Source organism: Manis pentadactyla, chromosome 17, assembly GCF_030020395.1.
Source record: "Manis pentadactyla isolate mManPen7 chromosome 17, mManPen7.hap1, whole genome shotgun sequence".
Taxonomy (NCBI): domain Eukaryota; kingdom Metazoa; phylum Chordata; class Mammalia; order Pholidota; family Manidae; genus Manis; species Manis pentadactyla.
Genome location: NC_080035.1, coordinates 36,320,475 through 36,345,851, shown reverse-complemented (window position 1 = coordinate 36,345,851; position 25,377 = coordinate 36,320,475). Strand labels below are relative to the sequence as shown.

Sequence of the window (25,377 nt, the reverse complement as noted above, 5' to 3'; positions counted from 1 at the left end):
ATAATGATTTGATAATATATATATATATATGGTGAAATGATCACCACAGTATGTCTAGTTAAGATCACTCACCTCATATAGTTACAATTTTTTTCTTGTGTTGAGAACTTGTAATATTTACTCTCTCAGCAACTTTCAAATCACAGTACAGTGTTGTTAACTAGTCACCATGCTGTACATTACATCCCTGGGACTTACTTATTTTATAACTGGATTTTTTGACCCCCTTCACCTGTATCACCCACCCCCTACCTTTTGCTTCTTGCAACCACCTATCTGTTTTCTATGAGTTCAGTTTGTTTTTTGGTGTTTTTGTTTTTAGATTCCATATATAAGTGAGGTTATATGTATGGTATTTGTCTTTTACTTATTTCATGTAGCATAATGCACTCGAGGTCCGTCCATGTTGTTGCAAGGACAGAATTTCCTTTTTATGGCTGAATAATATTCCATTTCAGTAATATTATACTTCCATTGTAGTGATATTCCATCATCTATCAATGGACACTTAGGTTGTTTTCATGTCTTGGCTATTGTAAATAATGCCATAATGAACACGGGGATATCTCGTCTTTTGGATGATAACCATTCTAATATGTGAGGTGGTATCTCATTGTGGTTTTGATTTGCATTTCCCTGATGATTAGTGAGCTTTCACTTTTTGATGAACATTTGGGTTGTTTCCAGTTTTGGGGATATTGTGACTAAGGCTTTTATGAGTGTTTGTATACAAGACTTTGTATAGAGAAATGTTTTCAGGGCTTTTAGATAAATCTCTAGGAGGAATATGACTAGGTCATGAGATGGGTCTATGTTTAACTCCTAAGAAACTGCCAAGCAGGTTTCTAAAGTGGCAGTGCTGTTTAACTTTTCTGCATACAGTGTATGAGTGGTCCAGTTGCTTTGCATCCCAGCAGGCACTTGGGCTTTTTGATGTTAGCCATTCTAATAGGAGCATAGTAGTATCTTATTAGGTTTTAATTTACATATTCCCCAATGGCTAGTACTAAAATGGGGTGCCTGGATTTTAGTCTTTTCATCCAGAAAGTTTTATTTTATCATTGTTGAAACTTTTGTTCCTTACAGCTGAGGCTCATAATAATTTTTAAAAGTACTCAAAGGACACACTGATTTGTTAAAGGTTGTAGTGGCCTATATAGTCTCAGGCTTTGTTGGGGAAAGGAATGCATTTAAAATAGGAAGTATAGTACTCATATAATTACATTTCAATCTTAACTTTTAAGTCTCTGTGTCTGATAGTTTAAGTTTATGCTTTATTTTAAATGGTGACTATTACTTTGTATATTTTCTCATTTAGATGAGAATGTATTCCCTGTGATCATACCAGGTCTAGATAACCAATAAATATCTCTAAATAACCAACTGACAGGAGGATTTCCCACTCTTGTCCAGGTTCCTGATGTTATCAGCAGCATAAGACAATTATCCAAAGCTGCCATGAAAGAGGATGCCAGAGCCAGCAAGGACAATGAGGACGCCTTCTACAACTCGCAGAAGTTCGAGGTCCTGTACTGTGGGAAGGTGACCGTGACCCACAAGAAGGCCCCGTCCAGCCTCATTGACGACTGCATTGAAAAGTTCAGCCTGCACGAGCTGCAGCGCCTGCGGATCCAGGGTGAGCAGCGCGCCCCCGAGGCCAGCGACGACCCCGGGGTCTTCGAGGCCGAGGGGCCTGGCTCTCCCACAGACGTGCCAGACGACGGGGCCAGCGTCGTCAGTGCCCACCTGGCCTTCCCCACTGCGGCCAGCCAGCCCGGGCTTCCTAGCCCTCGACTTGGCTTCCCTGAGCGGATTTTGGAAGATTCTGGCTTTGATGAACAGCAGGAGTTCCGGTCTCGGTGCAGCAGCGTCACCGGCGTCCTGCAAAGGAGAGTTCACGAGAACAGCCAAAAGCCACAGCCGCGGCGGAGACACGCCAGCGCGCCCAGTCACGTCCAGCCGTCAGACTCAGAGAAGAACAGAACGATGCTGTTCCAGGTGCTGCACTGTCAGGGTGCCCCGGGGGTGGCAGCATCCGGTGCTAGACAAGGCAGCCAGACGTCCAGCCCACGCCCTTCCTCACTCTGCAAGAGTCCAGTTCTACTACCCCCGTGGGAAGCCGGTCAGGCAGGTGGAGAAAGCAGAGAGTAGATAGGGCTTGAGGTGGGCACGGACTGTGGATTGCAAGGCACAAGGGAGCAGGGCAGGGAGAGATGGAGAGAGCAGCAATGAAAGGAGCGTCATGGAAGGCTGGTGGGAAGAATAAGAATACACACTCAGTACAACTGTTTGCCTTAGGTTGGTTCTTAAATAAACGTTGTTGGTTTTTAAAGAGCTGGGAAAGCCAGTCTTACAGAGAATTTTGATGTGAATCTCGGAGACCGTGATGAGGCATGGAGGAAAAGGAGTTTGCTGGAGAGAAAAAAAAAGTCCAGATACTTAGGTGTATTTTTAGATGAGAATACACCAATTTATACTATCATACAAAAGAAAAGGTTAAAGAAACACCATAGGACTGGCAAGTTTAGTTATTACAGTTTGGTGCAAGCTGTATTACAGGTGTAAAAGATACATCTGAATTCTAAAAAGTAGTTTTTGAAGTTGTACAGGTAACTTTCACTTAAAAGAGCTCAATTCGTAATGATGCCCTGTGGAGTTTCTTTAATTAATACTCAGCTTGTAAGATCTGAGTTTTCTTGAAAAAAAATGAGGGTCCTTTCATCCTGTTTACAACCTCTGAGAAGGAAATTCCACAGTGTATCTTGATAAACAGTCCCAGTGTGTAATATTTGCTTTTTCAGAAGTTCTTAGGGTCTTTCATTTTGTTTTGTTCTGTTCTGTTTTTGATACCGCTAGGTATATAATTAAAGTGTCTTTAGTTTTTTTTCTTTGGTGATAACGAAATTTCTCCTTTTCTTTGGGCTATAATATTTATTATTTTTCTTAGCTAGCTGCAGTCTTGCTATTAATTTTTCTGACTGGTAATTTATTTCCAAAGAATTCAACTTAACCTCCCCAACTGCAAATTTATCTTTCTGTTGATCATTTGGGAGAAAGTGTGATTATAAATTATATTTAAATAATTGGGATTTTTAGAAATCATGAAGTGAGGCAAGGTTGCACTTTTTCGAAAAGACAGTCATTGTTAATCTTGGAAAAAATGGTTTCTTGTATCTTGGAAATGAAGAGCAACTTGATTTTCATGATTTTTAGACAAAAGGAAGAAATTATTTGAGGCAGCTGATATTTGGAGTTCAAATACTCATTGGGTTGGATATGGAAGCATACATGAATATGTTTATCTGGGATATAGTGTTTGAGTTTATATTATTAGTTGAATATTTAATTGTAAAGATGGTAGGTCTTTGTGAGTTGAAATTAATTGGAATATTTCTATTTTTCAGGTTGGGCGGTTTGAGATTAACCTTATCAGTCCAGACACTAAATCAGTTGTGCTTGAAAAGAATTTCAAAGATATCTCTTCTTGTTCTCAGGTATGTGTTGAAGTAGATTGTGGTATTTGAAGAAACCAGCTATATATGGTTTATAAATTCATCACAAAATAACTGGGCTGAAGCCCCTGCAAATTTTACTATGTTTTTAGTTAAAACATTTTTTAAAGTGGATTTGTCTTAAACTAAGAGGGCTCATGTGTTTGTGTCTATGTGAGGCCCCTCAGTACCATAACAGTTGGTCCTTGTTTTTATCAGCCCTTTCTCCTGAGACCGTCACCTCATCAGATTCCCTCCACTGATGGAGTTTTTGTAGTGGTGGCTTCTTCTGAAAATATCTTCACAGCTAGTGTTCCTCAGAATCTGGAGCAGGGGGCCTTGTGCGTGTCACTGAGTCCTGTTTGCTCTTTATACCTTAGTTGGTTGTAAAGGAGAACTAGTGCTTTCAGCTTCTATTAATGTAAATGCTACATTTTGAAAAGGAAGTTTTGGTATATTTCGGTTCTTTTATTTTTAATTCACACACTGTGTATCTGAAAGCTTTTGAAGTCACCAGTACAGTTAAATGTGCCCCAGGTCATATGGGTATCAACTCGTATCCTAAGTACCATAGTAGTAATTTAGAATATCTGGTCAAAAGTTAGAGCTGCCTAGATATGTTACCAACATAGGAAGAATTTTTGAAGATGCTGAAGTAGAAGGAATATCTACCTCTAAATATAAGAAGGTTAAAAAATGCAAAGATGCTTCTGAGGAATAGAGAAGGGTTAACTACTTTCCTAGCAAGGTAACTTAGATGTATCTTCAGGAAATGCTGTCTTGCCAAGGATGCGTCTTATATTTTAATGTTGAAAAATCAACATACTTTTTTTTTAAATTGCAAACTTAGCATTGCCGTAGGAATGATATTCAGACGTTCTTCCCTTTGAAAATGACAGGCTTTTATATGTCTTGTTAATTGCTTTAGCCTTAGCTAATTTGGTTTCACCTCTAATAATTTGTTTTAATATTTGTTCTATTTTATGGAGACATAAAATTATGTTGTGAAGATAAACATTTTCTGCCCTAATACCTTAGAGAGAGGCAGCATCGGACTATAGGAAGAATACATGGCAAATTTCTAAATTCCTATTTAAAGGACAAAAAACATGGTGGAAAGATGATTCACTTTAACTAAAAAGTATTTACTATGAATTCTTCTAATTACCTCTTTATTGGGGAGTCTCTGCAGCATCATAAGCCCTGTGAGATAGATGTCCCTTTATGGCATCTTATTCTGTAGAGCCTCGGAATATAATATTTCAATAGAAAGCTTAACACTTAGGGCTTCAATTAATGTCCAATGGACATCTCTACACACTGGGTCTTATGACAAGAACTGAGGAGAAAATGGTGTACAAACCAGTGTAGTTCCTGCCCCCAGAGCACAGAGAGTCATCCTAAAAGGCTGTGTCTCTCCTCCCAAACCTCCCCAAGCCACCCAGTAAGTGAACTAGCCATGCTCATTGAACATCCAAAAAAAAAAATAGTAGTAAGAGCAACAGAAAAAAGAACCAAACCAAATGTATAAAACTGGTAGTTCAAACACAATTTTCGCTTTTCCTTTTTTTCCCCTAAAAAACAAGCTTTGTATTCTGACATTGTGGTTCAGAAAAAGAATTAAGCAAAAATGCAAGAGAAATTTGTGGGAAGGTCTTTGATCGGAATAATTTTCTGACTAACCTCTGCTCCTCACTGAGTGTTCCTGCTCTTACTACTTCCTTTCACAGAATTGAACTGAGAATGTGGTCACATTCAGAAGTAGCTTTTTAATACATACACAACCATACACAGATGTTTCTTTGTCCAGAATTTGAAAGACTGTGTCCCTGGCAAGCATGGGGGATAAGGCAGTAGATTTCTTTAATGGATACACTGCCACTGCCTGAAGGCTGAGCTAGTTGAAGGGTCTATGAATTTTTCCCATTGGTACTAAGCTAGTAAAAGACAGATGGAGCTTACTTTTGCCTCATGAATTGTAACTTTACTCCTCCATCTTGACTTTTTTTCTTTTTATCAGACTTGATTTTTTTCCATCCAATATCCACTGGATATTGAGCATATTATTACAGTAGTGGTTACAATTCATCAAATGTGTCAGATACTATCATAGATATTTCTCAGTTCTAAATCTCAAAAAGTCCTGATAGTATGTGTCATTATTATGATTTTATCATGAGAAATAGAGCCTCAGAGATAATTATTAGTAACCTAGTGCAATGTCTTCTACCTAGTAGATGGGTTGAACCAAGGTTAACACACAAATCTGTCTTGATTCCAAAGCCTGCTTTTTTCCACTGGGATTCAGGTGATTGCAGGACCACTTTAACTTTTTGTCTACCTGGCTTTTCAAAGTACTATGCTTGCTATTAAAATAAGAGTGCTGTCTACTAACCATAGGTTTGTATTCAGGCTGCCTGGAATTCATAGATAATTCAGAATTTTAAAATTAAGTTTAGCTGAGGTTAGTTAACCTGTGCTCAGGAAGTACAGTAATTTATGAATTTGGATAACTGACATCTGCAATCATTTCTTTAAAGCATTAGTCTTTTAACAGTTATGGCTCTTAAAATGTTTATTAATAGACAAATATTCTAGTATTTTTAATGCATGCTTTTGGGAGTTGCATGCCATCAAGAGCATTGTCAGTTGTAGTTTTTTGATTCTTAACCTCACATAGACAAGAACAGGGTTTATGCTGAATCATCAGACTGCCTGTTCTAAGAAGACCAATAACTTGAAAATTACATTACTTGCAAACACCGAGTAGCAGTTTTTGCAAACTGCAAAACTAACAGTGGATCATTCCATCATATTTTCTTTCTGTGGCTCTGAGCCACAGTTTGTCTGAAACAGTCTGAGTTGGTCTTACTCTTTATTTTATGTATCAAAAGGCCTCTTGTAAGTTTGCTATGACATTTTGTCCTATTAGAATGTCACAAAGGAAAAATTCATGGCAGTGTGAATGTACAAAGCTGATGTTGACTTCCATAGTATTGATTAGGACATATTCCAATAAACACTGCACTTGTCTTCTCCCTCTAGGGTATAAAGCATGTTGATCACTTTGGCTTTATCTGCCGGGAGTCACCAGAGCCTGGGCTGAGCCAGTATATCTGTTATGTGTTCCAGTGTGCCAGTGAATCTCTGGTAAGGATGTGATTTTTGTCCACATGCTCCTGTCCACACATCCATCTCTTAAGAACATCCAGCCTCACAGAATGGCCATCAGTGGAAAAAGAAGACAGCATCTGGAAATGTGTTTCTGTTCTTTAGAAGCAGCTCAAAAGTAGAAAAACAAAAATAATTTGTCATGGTAATCATTAAGTCTAGATACTATCTTGAGTTTAACAAATCCAGTCATGGTACCAGTATTTTTAAAAGGTCAAAAAAGACTAATAACAGGAAAAAAGCGGTAACTTTTTCCATTGCTCATGTAGGAGGATAAGGAAGGCCGCTGACCTTATTTTCTTAATTGCTTTAGCATATCATGGTAAGTAATGCGTCTATCAACGGACAATTGAGTCAGTCAAAAAACAATGATTTTTGTTTTTCCCCCTTAATTTCATTTGCCCCTGTTCTTATTATTTAAATGCTTTATTCTTTATAGCCTTATTTTAGTCTTCATTTATTTTCTTTCTTTGAAGTTTGAAAATCAGTTTTCTCCAACCACCTGCCCCTTCCCTTTATAGGGGCCATTGCAGTTGCAGAAGAAATACTATTTAAGGCAAACTAGGAAATACAGCCAAGTGACTAAAAACATGCTGAAGTTTTTCCCAAATTTATTTTTTTGGTATCATTAATCTACAATTACATGAGGAACATTATGTTTACTAGACTCCCCCCCATAACCAGGTCCCCCCCACATACTCCATTACAGTCACTCTCCATCAGCATAGTAAGATGCTATACAGTCACTACTTGTCTTCTCTGTTGTACAGCCCTCCCCGTGCCCCCCCATTATACATGCTAATCATAATGCCCCCTTTTCCCCCGCCTTATCCCTCTCTTCCCACCCATCCTCCCCAGTCCCTTTCCCTTTGGTAACTATTAGTCCATTCTTGGGTTCTGTGTGTCTGCTGCTGTTTTACTCCTTCAGTTTTTTCTTTGTTCTTATTCTCCACAGATGAGTGAAATCATTTGATACTTGTCTTTCTCCACCTGGCTTATTTCACTGAGCATAATACCCTTTAGCTCCATCCATTTTGTTGCAAATGGTAGGATTTGTTTTCTTCTTATGGTTGAATAATATTCCATTGTGTGTATGTACCACATCTTCTTTATCCATTCATCTACTGATGGACACTTAGGTTGCTTCCATTTCTTGGCTATTGTAAATAGTGTTGTGATAAGCATATGGGTGCATATGTCTTTTTCACACTGGGCTGCTGCATTCTTAGGGTAAATTCCTAGGAGTGGAATTCCTGGGTCAAACGGTATTTCTATTTTGAGCTTTTTGAGGAACCTCCATACTGCTTTCCACATGGTTGAACTAATTTACATTCCCACCAGCAGTGTAGGAGGGTTCCCCTTTTTCCACAACCTCGCCAACATTTGTTGTTGTTTGTCTTTTGGATGGTGGCGATCCTTACTGGTGTGAGGTGATATCTCATTGTGGTTTTAATTTGCATTTCTCTGATGACTAGCGATGTGGAGCATCTTTTCATGTGTCTGTTGGCCATCTGAATTTCTTCTTTGGAGAACTGTGTGTTCATCTCCTCTGCCCATTTTTTAATTGGATTATTTGCTTTTTGTTTGTTGAGGTGCGTGAGCTCTTTGTATATTTTGGATGTCAACCCTTATTGGATCTGTCATTTATGAATATATTCTCCCATTCTGTAGGATAGCTTTTTGTTCTATTGATGGTGTCATTTTCTGTACAGAAGCTTTTTAACTTGATATAATCTCACTTGTTCATTTTTGCTTTTGTTTCCCTTGCCCAGGGAGATATGTTCATGAAGAAGTTATTCTTGTTTATGTCCAAGAGATTTTTGCCTATGTTTTTTTTCTAAGAGTTTTATGGTTTCATGACTTACATTCAGGTCTTTGATCAATTTCTAGTTTACTTTTGTATATGGGATTAGACAATGATCCACTTTCATTCTCTTACATGTAGCTGTCTAGTTTTGCCAACACCAGCAGTTGAGGAGGCTGTCATTTCCCTAAATTTTTATAATTCTTCTTCTCCTTGTGTTGTCTCATAACCATGTTAACACAGACCTTTAGCTATATCTGCACGCTTGGAAGGAAGATACTTCCTTATTCATTTAACCCACCCATAAGCATTTCTCCCAGGGAAACATACTTGGACATATGCAGATAGTCAGGCAGCATTCTCCTACTCTTCTTGGTTCATGTTGCCATCACTCCTAACACCTGCCTTCCCTATTCCCAGAGGGCCACTTAGGAATAGTGAAGAAATGGGAGCGAACTGGTATAAAGTGGCTCTCTGACTAGTGCCTTGTGGGTCTCAGCTTTTTTCTCTAGGGAATATAGTACTTTAATCACTAACAGTTTTGTATTCATGTGTGTTCCCTTGAGTTTTGTTCTCACTCCAGATAGTTAACCACAGCTCTGAGGAATCCACATGTCGATATCCAGGTGGCCCACTGTACAACAAGTTTAGTTCAGGGCTGGAGAGAGAAATCTGAGAGTAGTTATTATATAAATGATAGTTGAAAGCATGGGAATAGATGAACCCCCAGCAGGAAGCAAGAGAGAGAAAGCCAGAGAGAAGCAGAGACGCAGCCCTGGGAAATGCCATCCAAGTAGGAGTTAGGTGGAGAATCTGCTGCCCATCCCTCTCCTCACCCAACCCTGGCCTGGTGGTTCACCCCTCACTCCTTCCCTCCTCTCTCCCTCTTCCTAAGGCCGATTCTTCCACTGTGTTCTGGATTCCTTACTCTCCTAGCTTTCCCAAGCCTGTCATATATTCCATATTTTATCTTGGGAGCTGCATTCACCCAGAATCCTGATTTAGAAACTATAATGCATTCTCTTTCACCCTCTATATTCACTTGTTCACCAAATTCTATTAACTCAAAGTTAAAAACGTCCCTTATATCCAGTTCTACTTTTCCTTTCTGTTGGTTACCTGATCCCGGGCATTCACCTCCTTTGCTTAGATTGTTGTATTAGTGTGCTAACTAGTTTCCTGCCCCTGGTTTAATCTGTCATCAAAACACTTTCTGCATTATGCCATAACTTTATGTCTCGCAAAGTTTCCTCACCAGAAACCAGCTCATGCCTCATTGTTGAGGAACAAAGTCTAGATTGTCCAGCATTACAGAAGATCCTTCCTCATCTTCTCCAAGGCCCTCTGGAATGCCTTACCCTTCCCTGACTGCATCCTTCCATGCACTGTTCCCAAACCGTTCTTTGGGCCACGCTGCAGAGGCTGGTGTGATGTTAGTTTTATTTGGTTTTTGCTACTGAAGCTGCAGATGGTTCATGCATGGGACACTGGGATCAAGGCTTTAAGCAAGTGGCTGTGGTTCACAGAAGTGCAGCTGAAGTTCTGAGACCACTGTTGGCTGCCTGGAGTGAGAAGTCCGCCATGACAGAGGAGGCCAGAGCCAGGGCTCGCTACTTTTATGCAGTCATGCTGGGAAGGCAACCATGTCAGCTTCAAGGGTTGCCCTTCTACTAAACAAGGAGATGCTGCTGCACTTTTGTGTATTTTCAAGTTCTCTTTCTTACTGCTTCATTAGATGGGAAGCAGGCCTGGCCTTGCTCTGCTGTACCTTGAATTCCCTTCTCCTTCTTTGCTACTATGTAATTTTTAGGGCTCTGCTTAAATATCACATCCTAATGAAGCCTTTTCTGATGGCTTTTTTCAGGAATTGACTCCTTTAGTTGCTCTTGCTACAATTTGTTCCTAGGTACCTAATAGTTCCTACAAATCCACCACACTTACTTTCCTCTCCACTAGATTGTGAATCCCGCATGGTTAGAACCATTCTTATTCTTGTCTTATCCTCCAGCATTTCTGCAATAGCAGGTGCTTGTTGGGCAATCAAATGTGTTTCTCTTAACTTCAGGCGATCATTTTCTAGGTGCCGGTTAATCTGATTACTGGATAACCTGCATTAAAAGGAAGACTATGTAGAACCTTTTTATTTCCAGCCTCCTACAGGTTTCGTTTTGTTTGTAGCTTTTAGTATTTTCATTTTACCCTCATGCATGTAGAATGAGTTTTGAAACAGAGGGTCGGAGTAGAAAGTCTGGGAATGTGCTGCATTTTTCCACCTTAAGAAGCTTTGTGACTAAGGCAACAGACTAGACTGGCTGAGAATGTCTTCCTATTATATTGCAACTGTATCCAAATCTCAGTTTTGGCATCCTTACCCTTAAGAACAGGCCTGTGCTAGAATCTTTGAAACCCTGTTTACTCTAATTTTATCGGTAAGCATCTCCGCTGAATAGTGAGGCATCAGAACTGCAAGCCAGAAGAAAAATTAAAAGTAAATTTCCTGTATAACAACAGGATGGTTTGAGCAGCAGATGCATAGAAGAAAACAGAACAGTCAGTAAAATATTATAGGTCTAAGCAATGTTAGAATTGATGTGGTTGGCAGTTGTGTAAGACAAATTATTGCAAAGCCACACATGCTGACTTATCTTCTCTGAGGGCAGAAATACACAACTAGCATTTTCTTTGGTTTCTCTGGAGCAGTTGCTGTGAATTGATAAACAGTATATCTGATGGGCCCTGGAGGGTTACATGGAAGTTTAGATGCTCAGTATTCCTTCTTTTCTGGTTTTGTAGAATAGCTGCAGGTGGTTTATCTTGTCTAACCAACCCTTGAAATTTGTAGAAGTAGCCTTTCTGCTTTCCTCAAAGCTGACTTAAAAGGTGTGAAAATAAAAGGAAGTTACTACTAGTGATAGACAGATTAAACATAAAATTCCCCAAATGCAGACAACAGCATCTAGGGGAAGTATAATCCAAATTTTTAAAGAAGATGCTGGATACTAAGACCCAGAATTTATATGGGGTAGATAGTTAAAAGTTTTGAAGAAAATTAGAATAGATCATCTTTTGAAGTCCTATGGATTCTGTGATTCTTAGATTGAAACAATTCTAAAAAGCTATAAAATGCCTAAATCTGTGTATAAATGCCTATGAGCATATCTTCACTATGGATTTTCCCCTTAATATTGTAAATTGGCTCCCTTTGTCCCATCTCACTTTTCACTGGAAATTCAATTTTGCCCTATGGTAAAGCTACGAATGCTTTATTTTTGTTTACATATAATTGATTTATCTTTGCCTGTTGCTTTACTTTTAACCTTTTAACATAACCCATGATTCGTTGTTGGTATATCTAGACTAAAACATTTAAGTTATTTGTAGTGCACTGATTGGAACTTTTAGTTGCTCTGATCCCCTGATAGAATTTGTAGACCATCTGGCAAAAAAATGGTAGAATTAAATAAAATAAAACATTTAAAATTTTAGAAGTCAAATTACATTTTTAGTAATTTTTGTGGCTGGGAGAAACAGGTAGCCATGTTTCAGAACACCACTGAAATGGCTTCTTGTTTGATGTAGAAATAGGTAAGAAAATATGGAAGTTCGGTATTTCCATTAAAGACCTTTTACGAAATAACAAATAATGAGCTTACATGAAAGCTAAGTGCCTTAAATAAATGAGAAACCAAAAAATAAAAATAAACATCTGCGAAAGTAATTGAAATTTCTTTTGAGTAGATTATAAGACAAATGAAATAAAAATGCAAAGGCATTAAACATGTAGTACTTTCACTTTCAAGATTTAGAAGTCTTTAGTTTTTAATTACACTGTAAAAGAACAAATTTAATGAATAATTCATTTTTATTCATGAAATGATGTGAAATTATTCATAAGCCTTTGTAAACAGTAATATAGTAAAACATAACTGAATAAAGACTGGCTGCTTAGTGTTTGATCTCTCCTATTAGTAATAAAAAATAAGACAAGAATTTCTTTTTATTCTGGTTCCTCGTGTACTGGAATGCAGAAATAGATTAAATCTTTTAAACAATAGCTTATTCTTAAACCAGGCCATAGAGGAAGGGGAGAAAGAGTCTTTAAAAAAAAAAAAAGGTTTAGGAAGCATGGTAAATGGTTTTGAATATCAAAGCTAGTTTGAATGAGGCCCTTAACACTCCACAGTTCCTCCTGTATGTTTTAGGTGTGATCTGAGTTCTACAACTTACCCTGATTATTGTGTTGCCTAGAAGGACACATGGCCTGAAGTCAGTACAATAATGTGTGAGGATGAGTTGTTTTGACCTCAAAGCAGCAAGCAGGCAGCTAGAAAGCTGGCTTCAAAACTTACTGAGTCACTGAACAGCAAGGAAAAAACTAGCCGGCAGTTCTCAAACTGTTGGCCTAGTGGTGAGCGCCAGCTGTTAGACAGCTTAATGTCATAACTTAGGGTCAGAAATCTGAAATGAAATGATACATTAGAAGCCATATTGACCAGCAAGTTTCATAGAGTTCCCCCATCAGTATTAAGTTGAACTTATTTCCCTGCAGAACTTTGCTTAAACACATTTTGTTTTTACACTAAAAAAGGTCCTGAAGGATACAGTAAATTGGATACCTATTAACACAAATGAATATTAAACCAGTCTTGCTGCTTCCTATGTATTACAGACAAAACTTCCAAGGAGATCCTTATTTGATATATTACTGAATTAAGCAAAGACCTGATTGGCTATCAGTTAAACTGTCAGTAGTGTAGCATTCAGTGGGATTCAAAATTAGCACTCGTTCCATTTCAGTACGGACACTACACACATTAAAATGGTCATATTTCATCCAGCTTTCCATTACATGTATAATTGAAGGTCCAACTTCAAGATTTGATTCTTTCTGCAAGCTCTTTAGTCATCAGAAGTCCATTGTTTATTATTTAATCAACATCAACAAGGTCTCACACTGCTGTTGGGCTTTTAATGTGTGACCACAAAAGCAAACTTTTACAGATCTGAGTTTTGTTTCTTCTCATAGGTGGATGAGGTAATGCTGACTCTGAAACAGGCTTTCAGTACAGCTGCTGCCCTGCAGAGCGCCAAGACCCAGATTAAGCTGTGCGAGGCCTGCCCTATGCACTCTTTGCATAAGCTCTGTGAAAGGATCGAAGGTACAGTATAACTTGGCCTGGGCAAAAGAGTAGTTTGCTTTGGCACTTGGGAAGTGAGAAAATCGCTACTGTCCTTGAATGGTTCTTTGTTTCAAGGTGAAGCAAGAGCCCAAAGAATCATTTCTCAAGTCCAGTCGAATCTGTGCTATTAGTCTCTCCTAGCTGCTCGGCTTTACCCTGCCTCTTTCTTTTTCTCTCTTTTTTATCTTTTATTTTTCTTCTGAAGGCAGACTCCAGAAAGGGAGTTGTATTTCCCACAGTTCTCAAGACTGTGCTGTCTACACAGTGGGAACTGACCAAATATTTGTTGAATGAACAGAGAGAGAAAACCATCTGGAATGTCAACTGTTTATTTAAGTCTCTCATTCCCCCCTTGTTTGATGATGTGTTCCTTGTGCCTGAAAGTTTAGAACTGGGTTGAAACTTGGGTGGCTTTTGATGAATATTTGACAATGACAGAGATAATAGATGTGATAATATACAGCAGATGTTTTTTGTTTTTAGCTGTGTTGTGGGGAGGGGAAAGAGGCAAGAGGGAGAGGTGTCTCAGTGATGCACTTTCCCTTTCTGTCTCTTAATAACAAAAAAGTTTGAAAAGTATTGCACAAGAGGAGAAACATAATTAAAAAATTTTTTTAATTAAGGTATTATTGATATACACTCTTATGAAGGTTTCACATGAAAAAACAATGTGGTTACTACATTTACCCATATTATCAAGTCCCCTACCCCAATGCAGTCACTGTCCATCAGTGTAGTTAAGATGCCACAGATCCACTATTTGCCTTCTCTGTGCTACACTGTTTTCCGCGTGATCCCTCACACCATGTGTACTAAACATAATACCCCTCAATCCCCTTCTCCCTCCCTCCCCACCCGCCCTCCCACACCCATCCCCCCACACCCCTCCCCTTTGGTAACCACTAGTCCTTCTTGAAGTCTCTGAGTCTGCTGCTATTTTGTTCCTTCAGTTTTGCTTCGTTGTTATACTCCACAAATGAGGGAAATCATTTGGCACTTTTCGAGGAAAACATAATTTAATAGACACTTGTTAAGCATCTACTATGCACCAGGTAGTGTACTAAGCACTGGGGATACAGAAATGATTGAAGTGTAGACTGTGTTCTCAGAAGGCTTAGAGTCTAGAGTGGACAGGCATGCAAGCATATTAATGCCATTCAGGATGATAGGCGTTATGATAGAGGGGGTGAATGCAGATTCTGGAACAGAGCAGAGAGTGGTCTAGTCATTGTAAATGCAAATTTTGATTTCTGTAGGCAGCAGAATCATAGGCCCATGTCAGAGCAGCAGTGTTTATTGAATGTCCATTCAGTTTTTTGAAAGAGGATAATTTTGATATAATGTTCAGATTTTAAAATTTATAACTCTATGGAATGCACATTATTTTCAAGCATATATGTAAATATTTCCAAAAGGTTGGAAAATTCTTTGTTGTATGGTAAAATGAATTTTATGAATCTGTAGAAGAATGGCAGAATTACTCAGGAAATGGTCTTGGACTAATTTGCTATCCAAAGAGAGATTCCTTCCACTTACTCTATTCAAAATACTTTCAAGATGGATTAAAGTGCTCAGTGTAAACAGAATATTAACATTATTAAATGAAAATATAATTGTCTTATGTCCTTAAATAAGGAAGCCTTTATTGAGAAAGAAATATATAAAAATTGTTAAGACATTGACATAGTTGACTTCATAAAAATGTAAAGTTTTTATATAACTATTACTTGGAAGTTAAATGATAGGCAATAAATGAGTGAGATAGCAGACTCATATGCAGAAATTGTAAAAACTTTCATCATCAATAAGAAAGAGATAAAACCATCAGTAGGAAATTATGCAAATCATATTAGAAAATGCTTTTCCAAAAAGGAAATTAAGAGGTCCAATAATAAAAATGAGAAGATGCTCAACCTCACTAGATGTCAGAGTCATGAAAATGAAAACAATAATGAGTTACTCATCAGATCAACTGTTGCTGAAATTGTAGGGATATTGATGGCAGTATAAATTGGTATAGCCATTTTGGGGACAGTTAATAGAAACTCACTAACCTAAAATTGCACATCCCTGTTAACCAGCAGTTCCATGTCTTGATAAGTGAAATTCTTGTCAAGAAGGTGACACTTTCAAGGTTGTATTTTTTGTAAGGAAGATTGGGTACAACCTAAATGTCTATCAGTAACATAACTGAAGTACATTCAGGTAATGGAGCAATTAATGGGGATGAATTTTAACTGCCTATCAACTTGCATATATCTTAAAATTATATTACTGAGTGACAAAGCAATTTGCTGAATAAAGCATATGCTTTGATACTATATCTGGAAAAATACATAAAATAGTACCCTATATTTATTTTTTAAAAACTTTTAATTTGGTCTACTTTCAGACTTAACAGAGAAGTTGGAGAGTTAGCAAATATTCTTCCCTCATCTTCCCCCATTGTTAACATCTTAGAGCCCAGTGCAATGAACAGAAGAGGATGTTACACTGGTATAGTATCATTATGCAAACCAAACATTTTGTTTGATTTTCACTGTTTTTTTTATTTTTTTAATTTTTTTAACTCGTGTCCTTTTCTATTCTGGGACCCCAGTCAGGATCCTATATTGTATGTGAGTTATTTCACCCTGTAGTCTGCAACTCTTGCTCAATCTTTCCTTATCCTTCAAAATGACCTTGACATCCTCAGTGAGTATGTCATTTTGTTATTTTGCTGACTGATGTCATCTCACATTTGGACTGAGGATCCCTGGCAAGTGCACTATAGAAATGGTGCTGTTTCCTCCTCTGCGTGTCATATCATGGGGCTCGAGATGCTCATGCTTTATTACTGGTCATGTTTGTCTTGTCAGCTGGTCGAGCTGGTCTCAGAGTTCCACTGTAAAATTGCTGTTGTGCGCCAGGCCCCTGGAGTCAGCAGATAGTTTATGGAATAGGGCTTGAATCTACACAAATGTCTTCTCTCATGCTTTTGTTGACTGACTCCAGCGTCTATCAAAGGCAAATTTAACTCTATCTGTAATGTTCTAAAACTTTAAAACTGTACAACTTATTACTTGGGTAATAAAACTTAAAACAAATGGCAGCACATAAGCACCAAGTGTTAATAGACTAATGATGAGTAATATTTTCCTTTTTTGGTTTTTAGTTTCCAAGCATCACATTATAGAAATAAGTTGTTTCTAGGTAGACAAAGCTAAACACTTAGGAGTAAAAAAGCAACTTTGTATTTCGATCTACATTGTAAGTGTGGTTTTAAGTATATTTTCTATTATAAAAAAGATGTTGTAAACTTCCAAAAAAAAAAAACTGGGCTAGCTATAGCAGATGGGAAGGCTCTGTTTGTATGTATAGAGGGCTGGACCTCAGTTTTCTGGTATCTGAAGTATTTACAGTTTCAGAGACCTTTTTAAAGAGAAAATACAATGTATGAGTCCAGAATTAGTAGGACCCCTCCCAAGTCTTGAAAGAACTGAAATTTAAGCTCCCCTCACTTCAAGGTGTACAGATATCTAAAGGCAGCAAAGAAAGAATCCGTGTTGAGTGGGAGAAGACCAGTCCTGCATTACTATAGGATGCACTGTGTCTTGGCGTTATTGCGTCTTGCACGTGTTAGCCCATTTAATCTATAAAAATCCCAAAAGATAGGTAATGATTTTTTTTTTGGTATTTTTTAGTAATTGAAATGTAATTGCCAAACAATATATACTGAATCAGATGTATAACCTAGTGATTTGACAATGCGCAAACATTACTAAATGCTCACCATGGTAAGTATAGTAGTGTGGTTACCATCCGTCAACATACTAAAAAATTAGAGTATTATTGGCTATAGTCCCTGTGCTATATTTCCATCTCCATGACTAATTTATTTTAAAATGAAGGTTGTAGATACTGGTTTTCTTTTTTACATTTTTTTAAATTGAAGTATTGTTGATGTAAAATCTTCTGTTGGTTTCAGATGTACGTCATAGTCGTTCAGTAGTTACCCATATTATTAAATCCTCACCCCCACAAGTACAGTTACTGTCAACATAGGAAGTAGATGGTGTTTTCAATTTATTTTACTTATGAGGAAATGGAGGCACTGAGACACAAAGTGGAGAATACCTGCCATATCTGTATTCCTTGTAAGGGGCAGAACCTGAATTTGACTTGTTCAGTCTATTTCTAAAACAACTAAATGCCTTCTCTCTGCGAGAACAGCAGAGGGTAGGAGTTTTTGGGGCCATCCTGCGCTGAAACCTTAGCAGTTGCCTATTCCCAAAGGGCCGTTTTCACTGAAGTAGCATAACAGTGTGACTTCTAAGCTTGTTTTATGGTACAGGAATAAAGCTAGGAAAAGGATCACATTTAGATTCAACCCAGATTAATAGGAGTAGAAAGCTAGTGAGAAAGATATTTACAAGTATCTAGACATTAGTATTTCCTATCACATACTCCTACTATAGTATCCTGTCTGTACATTTGGCTGCATGAATAAGGATTTCTATTTTTATTGGAAAGAAAGAGAGTGGATGAATGTGCTGATGTGTGCCCTAATTGTCTATGCCTATGTCAAGTGAGTGTTGCCATTTAGACCAGGAGGAACAGGGCCAGCCATATCCATGGACCCAAGTGAATCGAGGTTGCAGTATCTAAGGGGAAATCCATCTCATACACACCAAAGCTCAGAATGTGAAATTAAAATAATGTTGAGTATCATGGAGATGGAGTATCTTCCATCTTGTTTTCCTACACTAACGCCATTGAGGATAAATAATATACTTGCCTCCCAGTATCGGTAATTCGCTAATCAGTGATTCCAAAAATGGGAAGAAGGAAGTCCAGTCTGATTCACAGCAGTGGACGAGGCATGAATAATTTAAAAATAACCTATAGCTGTTTCGAATTCCTCTACTGAAATAAAGGACTAAAAAGCACCTTCCTGGGTTATGGATTTAGTTACATATTTCAAATAACTATCCCCTTTACTTCGTTTTTAAGTCTTTTATCCTCCTAGGCATGTTAATAGGACACTGGAATATTAAACAGCATAAAACAAAACAAAAACCAATCATGTGAGCCTGTTTCTTAATCTGCTGCCTAAAGAGACTCATATGGAGACTTTGCCAGCAAAGAATAAACTAGGGTAGTGAGTGGTATCACAGCATCCAAGTGAATTGTAGTGCCCATTTTTCCTGTGTGTGGTTGCACAGATTTTCACACAGTGTTGTACGTTGCATAAAGAAAGGTGGAGTTGAGAAGTTTTCAAAAACTTTTCTTCTTTCCAATGCTCATTTATACTGTACGGTGATTTCAAGCAGGTCCTTTTGTGGCACTGTACATCCTTAAAATGAATAAAGGTTCTTTGAAAACAATGCATATTTTCGAGTGATTCTTTTTCAGTGATTTTACAGTGCCAGTCTACCTATAAGGTTCATTAAATATTACGTGTAGCTAGATAGCCTCTTTCTAATCAAAGTATAGTAACAGTACTATTAGTGGCACCTAAATATATAAAGGAGATCTGTTAAAAATGGATGTTTAGTTGTAGATGTAAATGACTGTGAAGGTAAATATAAAAGCTGTGAATATAAATCAACCTTTGTAAATGTGAATTACATTTTCTCTCTTAAAAATGTATGAAAACAAAAAAATGTTTTCATGGAAAAAAGGTTTGCTCAAGAACTTAATATAAATTGTGTATAAGAGTATAATATATAAATAGCACAATATAAAGAAATAAGCACTTTCTTGGTGAAATAACACTAAAAATGTCACTAAATACTAATGCTGTCCTTGAAATTTTGTCACCACAGGACAAGACCTGCATGAGATGGACAGATTCCTGTCTGCACTGTAGCTCTGACTTTCAGTAGTAGTATTATTTCTTTTTTAAATGTCAAGTTTTAAGCTTAGGGATTTTGGCCAGGGCTAGTATTAATCTATGCATTTCTACAGTTGCTAAGTTTGTTGGGATCTTAAATGGTATCTGGTTGTGCTGTTGATTTGGTATCATTTAGAAACTTTATTGGTAATTCTGACCTTGGATCACTGAGGGGGCCGTGGGCTGTTGGTTTTGTTGAGGTTTTCCATCATGTTTTGATCATTTCATTGTCATGTGCCAAGGTTTGCTGTAGGCGGGACCACATCTCCTTGAGATTTAACTTCAGAGTCGGCTGGCAGAGGGGCCAGCTGCGTTGCCTTGTAGACATTTTGATCTCTGCAGCTACACTCAGTTTAATACTCAGCCTGTCGTTTTCCCCAGGTCTCTATCCACCAAGAGCTAAGCTGGTAATACAGAGGCATCTCTCATCACTGACCGATAATGAGCAAGCAGACATCTTTGAACGAGTTCAGGTAATGTTATTTGTTCTTCTCACAAATAAGAAATACGATATAAGGAATGAGAATTGGATCCTGTTTCTGTAAGATCCTTTTTTTTGTTTCTCTATCCGGAGTTAAAGATACAGACTCTGTTGTACGATTGGATGGTCATTAGAATGTTGCTTTTGTCTTGAAGGGCTGTTAAGTGCTTAACTTTATTTATATCTGTCTACCAGACACATAAAACCAAGTGGGAATAAAATAAAATGAGAGAAGCTGTGTTGCCATAGTGCGCTCTCGCCTTGTCTGTTCCGCAGAAAATGAAGCCAGTCAGTGACCAGGAGGAAAACGAACTTGTGATTTTACATCTGAGGCAGCTGTGTGAAGCCAAGCAGAGGACACACATCCACATTGGAGAAGGCCCATCGGTGAGCAGATGTTTGCTCCTTGACCTGCTTTTGTTCTGTTTATATGTTAAGTCAAAATATCACAGACAATGGGAAAGAACTTTCTTTTCTTTGTGCTCTCATCTTGAGAGCTAAAGTCCTGTCACATTTGTTTTAAAGCATTTTAGGAGTTTTATAGGACATTTTAGCAGGCATTGTCACATCAAAATCAAATAATAACGGTTTTAAAATGTAAAAATATTGTACTTCTTATTACATTAAAAGTTTACACAGCTTTGAGTGGGAAATAAATAGCAAACCCCCAAAGCAGGAGTCCTATAGTAACAGCTCTTCTAGCTGCAAACTAAGGGATAATATATTTAGAATGTGTTCCCAGCTGCATATAGATAAAGTAAGACTGTAAGCAGCAGCAGTAAGGAGATGATGACATGTTTATGTTTTAATAACAGTAACTCAGGTTATGTCTTTACTCGATTCTATCCAGAATGAATCACATATCACTTTATTAGTGATGCCTTAGTTTGTTCATTGAACAAGCTCTTCTAGAGAACCTTTCACAAGCCAAGCTGTGTGATGATGGCATGTACTGGTGTTTTAGGTACACTTGGGGGGTCGGTGGGGAAACAGGCAGGAAGGGTGGGCAGTGACGAGATGATGAATGGCCTGGTGTGTTAGGCCTGACTTTGTCATTGAAGGATTTCAAGTAAGACTGTGAGAATATCAGAGTTGTATTGTGAAGAGATGATTCTGCTGTCCAGTGATGGTCAATTTGTGGGGCAGATTGGTGGGTGAGGGGGTTGACAGTGTTAGGGCTGAAGGCACATTCTCAAATTAAGGTAATTTTGTAATAGAATATGCAAAAAATGGTTCATTTAATTATTGTACGGACTTTTATCAAGTGTGTATTGTGTACCAGGCAGTGGTGAAAAACAATGACAGCTCTTTTCTGCCATCTAACTGTTTGGGAGGAGAAATCAAGATGCCATCAAATAAACAAAAATATGGAAATATGGTGTGATTGATACAAGGATATGCATTTGCAGAAGACAGAGATAGCACTGGTACCTAAATAGATAGAATGAGCCTGTCTTGAAAAGTTTATTTTGTCACAGAGAAAAGCTGATTAGCGCACTGGGGACGTGAGGAAAGGCTGGTTAGGAGGCATGATCCCTGGGACTTACTGACTCCATACATTTGTAAAGGGAGGGAGTTGCTGGGAGAAACTTCAAGGTTCAGATTTGGGAGAATTGAATGGCACTGAGCTAGGATATATAGGAAGAAGACAAGAGTGGGTAAAGGGATGGAAATAAGATGTAAGAGTCAATTTTGGAAATGTGTTTGAGATTCAGTTAGAAATATGGATATGGTATCCTTGGAAGAATTCAAATTGATGGTGGAAGACAGTGAGTTTTGCTTATTTCCATCCTTGGCGGTGACAGTGATGTTGACCAGGAGGCCAGAAGCATGGGTGAGTTGGGATGGGCATTTTCTTTGTGGTGGACGACGCTAAAGATCACAGAGGAGGCTTTAACAAAATGTTTCTGTTTTCCTGCTAGTAGTTAAGTTCTTCTTTCTCTCTTTCTTTTCCTCCCTCCCTCTTTTCCTTTCTTCCTTCCTTTTATTCACCTGGTATGTACTGAGTAGCTACCGTGTCAGACATTGTGCTGCATGGTGCCAATTTCCCTATTTTAGCCATGTCATTTGTCTGAAAGCCTTAGAGTATTGAGTCATCCCAGTCCCTAACACCCACTGTGAGCCCAGTTCAGCTTACATCCATATCCACTGTTTTCTTTCCTATTTCCTTTCTTGATGGGGGTGCGGGGGGGTCATAATTCTCTTATCAGTAACTTCTTAGATGAAACCATGGAGCCAGTTCTAGGATGGACTGCTTTTTTTTTTTTGCCTCCTGCATAGATTGTGCTGAAGCCTCCAGTCTGGACGTTCAGTTTCTGATTTCCTTTCCTTTAGGTGATGTTTGAACACTCCTTTCCAATATATCTCCCCCAGACATTACTTTCACAGTGATGCCCCTCTGCTTACAAATTCTGATCAGTGACTATTCCTGTTCTGGGGGGTTTATCTCCAGCCTCACTGGTCCCAGTTACTTTCCACAGCTTCCCTCTGTTTTAGCCAAATGCCTGCACTGACTCCCTGTCCTGTGAACAGTGGTCTTTATGGCGCTAATACCACTTCCAATGCTAGGAATGTCTTGATCGCCTTTTTTTCTGCCTGTCTGAATTTTGCCCATCCTTTTCTCCTGACCTCTGAGACTCACAACCAATCTTCATGCTTCCAGATTTGATACTTAAACATTGCTTTGTGTCTCTGCTTAATGTGAATATATTTCCAGAAGGCAAATGATAAGGTTTCTCTCGTGGATGTTTTCTGGCATTAAGAACCATGTAATACAGTAGCTTCTTAGTTCAACAGGATCTATTATATAAAGAATCTGCAATCTGAACACATTGTATATTTGCATACATTTTAGTACTATCAGTGAATACTTATTAATCTAAGAGATAAATGAGCTGCTCACGAGTGAAAATGGAATTATAATAGCATTAGAAGAATCCAGTCTTTACTATAAAATGATTTCTTCCTTGAAATTTATTTCTTGTGTTTTCCCTGGTCATTTGGATATAAAACGTGCAACTTGGAAAAGGATGGTTATAGTTGTTAATCAAAATAACAGCAGAAAAATGGGCATCTCAAGTTTAATTTTTGTCAAATGCAGCAGGAATAGATTAGCCAAAAGGAAAGATATAAAGGAAAGACTTTATGTCTTTTTTATTACTTACAATATTAAAAATTAAGCCCTTTTTATTATAATGTGTGTGTGTTCACATTGTGGAACCTAAATTATTACTCCTTAATAGAGCTACAGAAGCATTTTTGTGCTTTTTAATGGCTTAGTCATAAGTCCTTGAAAACCTCATTTAACCTTAAGTATTTCCAATCTAAAATGTACCTGTTTTTCTTTCTATAGACTTTTTCAAATAGTACAATCCCGGAAAATGCAGCCAGCAGCGGAAGGTTCAAACTTGACATTCTGAAAAATAAAGCTAAGAGATCCTTAACTAGTTCCCTGGAAAATATCTTCTCAAGGGTAAGATTAAACAAACTCTTTTAGGTATTAATGTCTGTGTTTTGTAACTGCTTTGCTTCATTCTCATCTGGCTCACAGATTTCCTTAAAAAAAAACCCACTAAGATAACTTGAATTAATACTTATTTAAAATAATCTCTCAAAATAAGTTTCATTCTCAGATCTAGATTTATTCTGGTGCCTCTAATATCTGAATCTAATATCTGAATAGAGATTTCGAGTGGAGATAACACATTTAGAAAAGGGGAAATACAGTATTGATGCCCAGAACAATAAGAACTTTTTATCATTTACCACTTAAAATTATAAAGAACCCCTTCTTTTGTTCATTCTTAGGAGCTGATAGAGAATGCTGAAAACAGTTAAGTATAAACCAACAGAAGTTTATCTATTCCATTTTGTAAATTTGTATACTCTATTTAAAAATAAGCAAAATGATTCCGTTCCCCCTTTATTGTCCTCTTCCTGAACAATTTGGTCATAAAGCTGTTAGGTGAGATCGAGCAAGGTCTTGTGGCTCAGAGCAGGCAGACAGAGACGATCAGGGTGCTGGGTGTGGTGGCCCAGTGAGGCATGTGGAAATAGGAGTGTGGTGGGAGGGGTGTCGGCTTAGGAGGGCAACTGGTTTGGGAAGTCAGTAGACAAGAAGGCCGTCCCTGCAGAGAAAAGGCCCATGCAAGGTCGGAGCCAGAGCAGAGGAGAGAAAGCATTCTAGGTACCTGACACAGGGAGTACGAATCTGACAGGATAGGGATGGTGGCCACATGGGGTGGGGGGAGCACCCCCTATTGTAGGATGAGGAGAGTGTTGCAAGGTGACACCTGTGATGATTGGTTACACACAGGGGACTGGTCAAATATGTAATGTCTGAAGGATTCTGGGAGAAGGGAATTACAAATATGAAAAGGGAGGAAATTAGAATGAATCTTGTGTTGTTGGATTCAACTCACAGGTAACAGTGTGGAATCGTGGTTATCTAGCTTCCTGTATATATATTTTTTGGTATCATTAATCTACAATTACATGAGTAACATTATGTTTACTAGACTCCCCCCTTCGTCAAGTCCCCTCCACATACCCCATTACAGTCACCGTCCATCAGCGTAGTAAGATGCTATAGAAACATTACTTGTCTTCTCTGTGTTGTACAGCCCTCCCCGTGTTTCTGTATATTTTTGAGTGATAGAGTTTTATATATAAGATTATACATGTATAACATATGTATTAGCATATATATATATATGTGTGTGTGTGTGTGTGTTTACATATGGTCCCTGGCTCTGTCCACTTGATAGGGGCTGGAAACAGCTTTTCTATTTATACATATCATAAACTAAGCCTGGTTGGGTGACACCTAACACCCAGATATTGGTTTCTGTATATCATTCTGTAAGAAGGAAACAGGCTCCTGGGAGAAATGGCTAATTCCAGGGTGGCAGGGAAAGTACAAGGTAAGTCTGGAACATCTTGGTGTTCTAGAAAGAAAAGAAGTATTCAGAGAAAGGTGGCAAGGTGTCATAAAGACATAAAAACCTCAAAGGGCTTCCATTATTAACATCTGATACAATATGAATATCAGAATAAATTATTGTAGCCTGTTGCAAAAATAGGAAACCATGAGTCTATTCTGATATGAAAAATAAATGAATACATTGAAAGTTTGATTGTGATCAGGATGTTTGCTGGATTTAATTAATACCTATTAAGGACTAAGGGGAAAGAGTAACTTTACAATGGAGAAGGCTAGCAGTCACCACCTTAATCAAGCGATCAAATTAAACATCATTAGCAATGGGACAAATTGAAATCCTGTGTCACCTATATACGAAGAATATATAGCACCATTTCTGTGGTATTCCTCCCAAAGGGGCAGTACCTGAACCTAATCATGAGGAAACATTAAC

General features: G+C 38.1%; 1 protein-coding gene across 5 annotated transcripts in view; it reads left to right on the top strand.

Moving 5' to 3' along the window:
- TBC1D4 (TBC1 domain family member 4) overlaps positions 1–25,377 on the top strand; it is a 199,377-nt gene that overhangs the window by 122,570 nt on the left and 51,430 nt on the right. For all 5 annotated transcript variants that reach the window (XM_036893804.2, XM_036893803.2, XM_036893802.2 and 2 more), the window contains exons 2-8: positions 1,414–1,998; positions 3,405–3,494; positions 6,537–6,641; positions 13,493–13,625; positions 19,903–19,994; positions 20,279–20,389; positions 23,355–23,474. In XM_036893804.2, the coding sequence (XP_036749699.2) occupies positions 1,414–1,998; positions 3,405–3,494; positions 6,537–6,641; positions 13,493–13,625; positions 19,903–19,994; positions 20,279–20,389; positions 23,355–23,474 (1,236 nt within the window). The remainder of the gene's footprint in view (positions 1–1,413; positions 1,999–3,404; positions 3,495–6,536; positions 6,642–13,492; positions 13,626–19,902; positions 19,995–20,278; positions 20,390–23,354; positions 23,475–25,377) is intronic.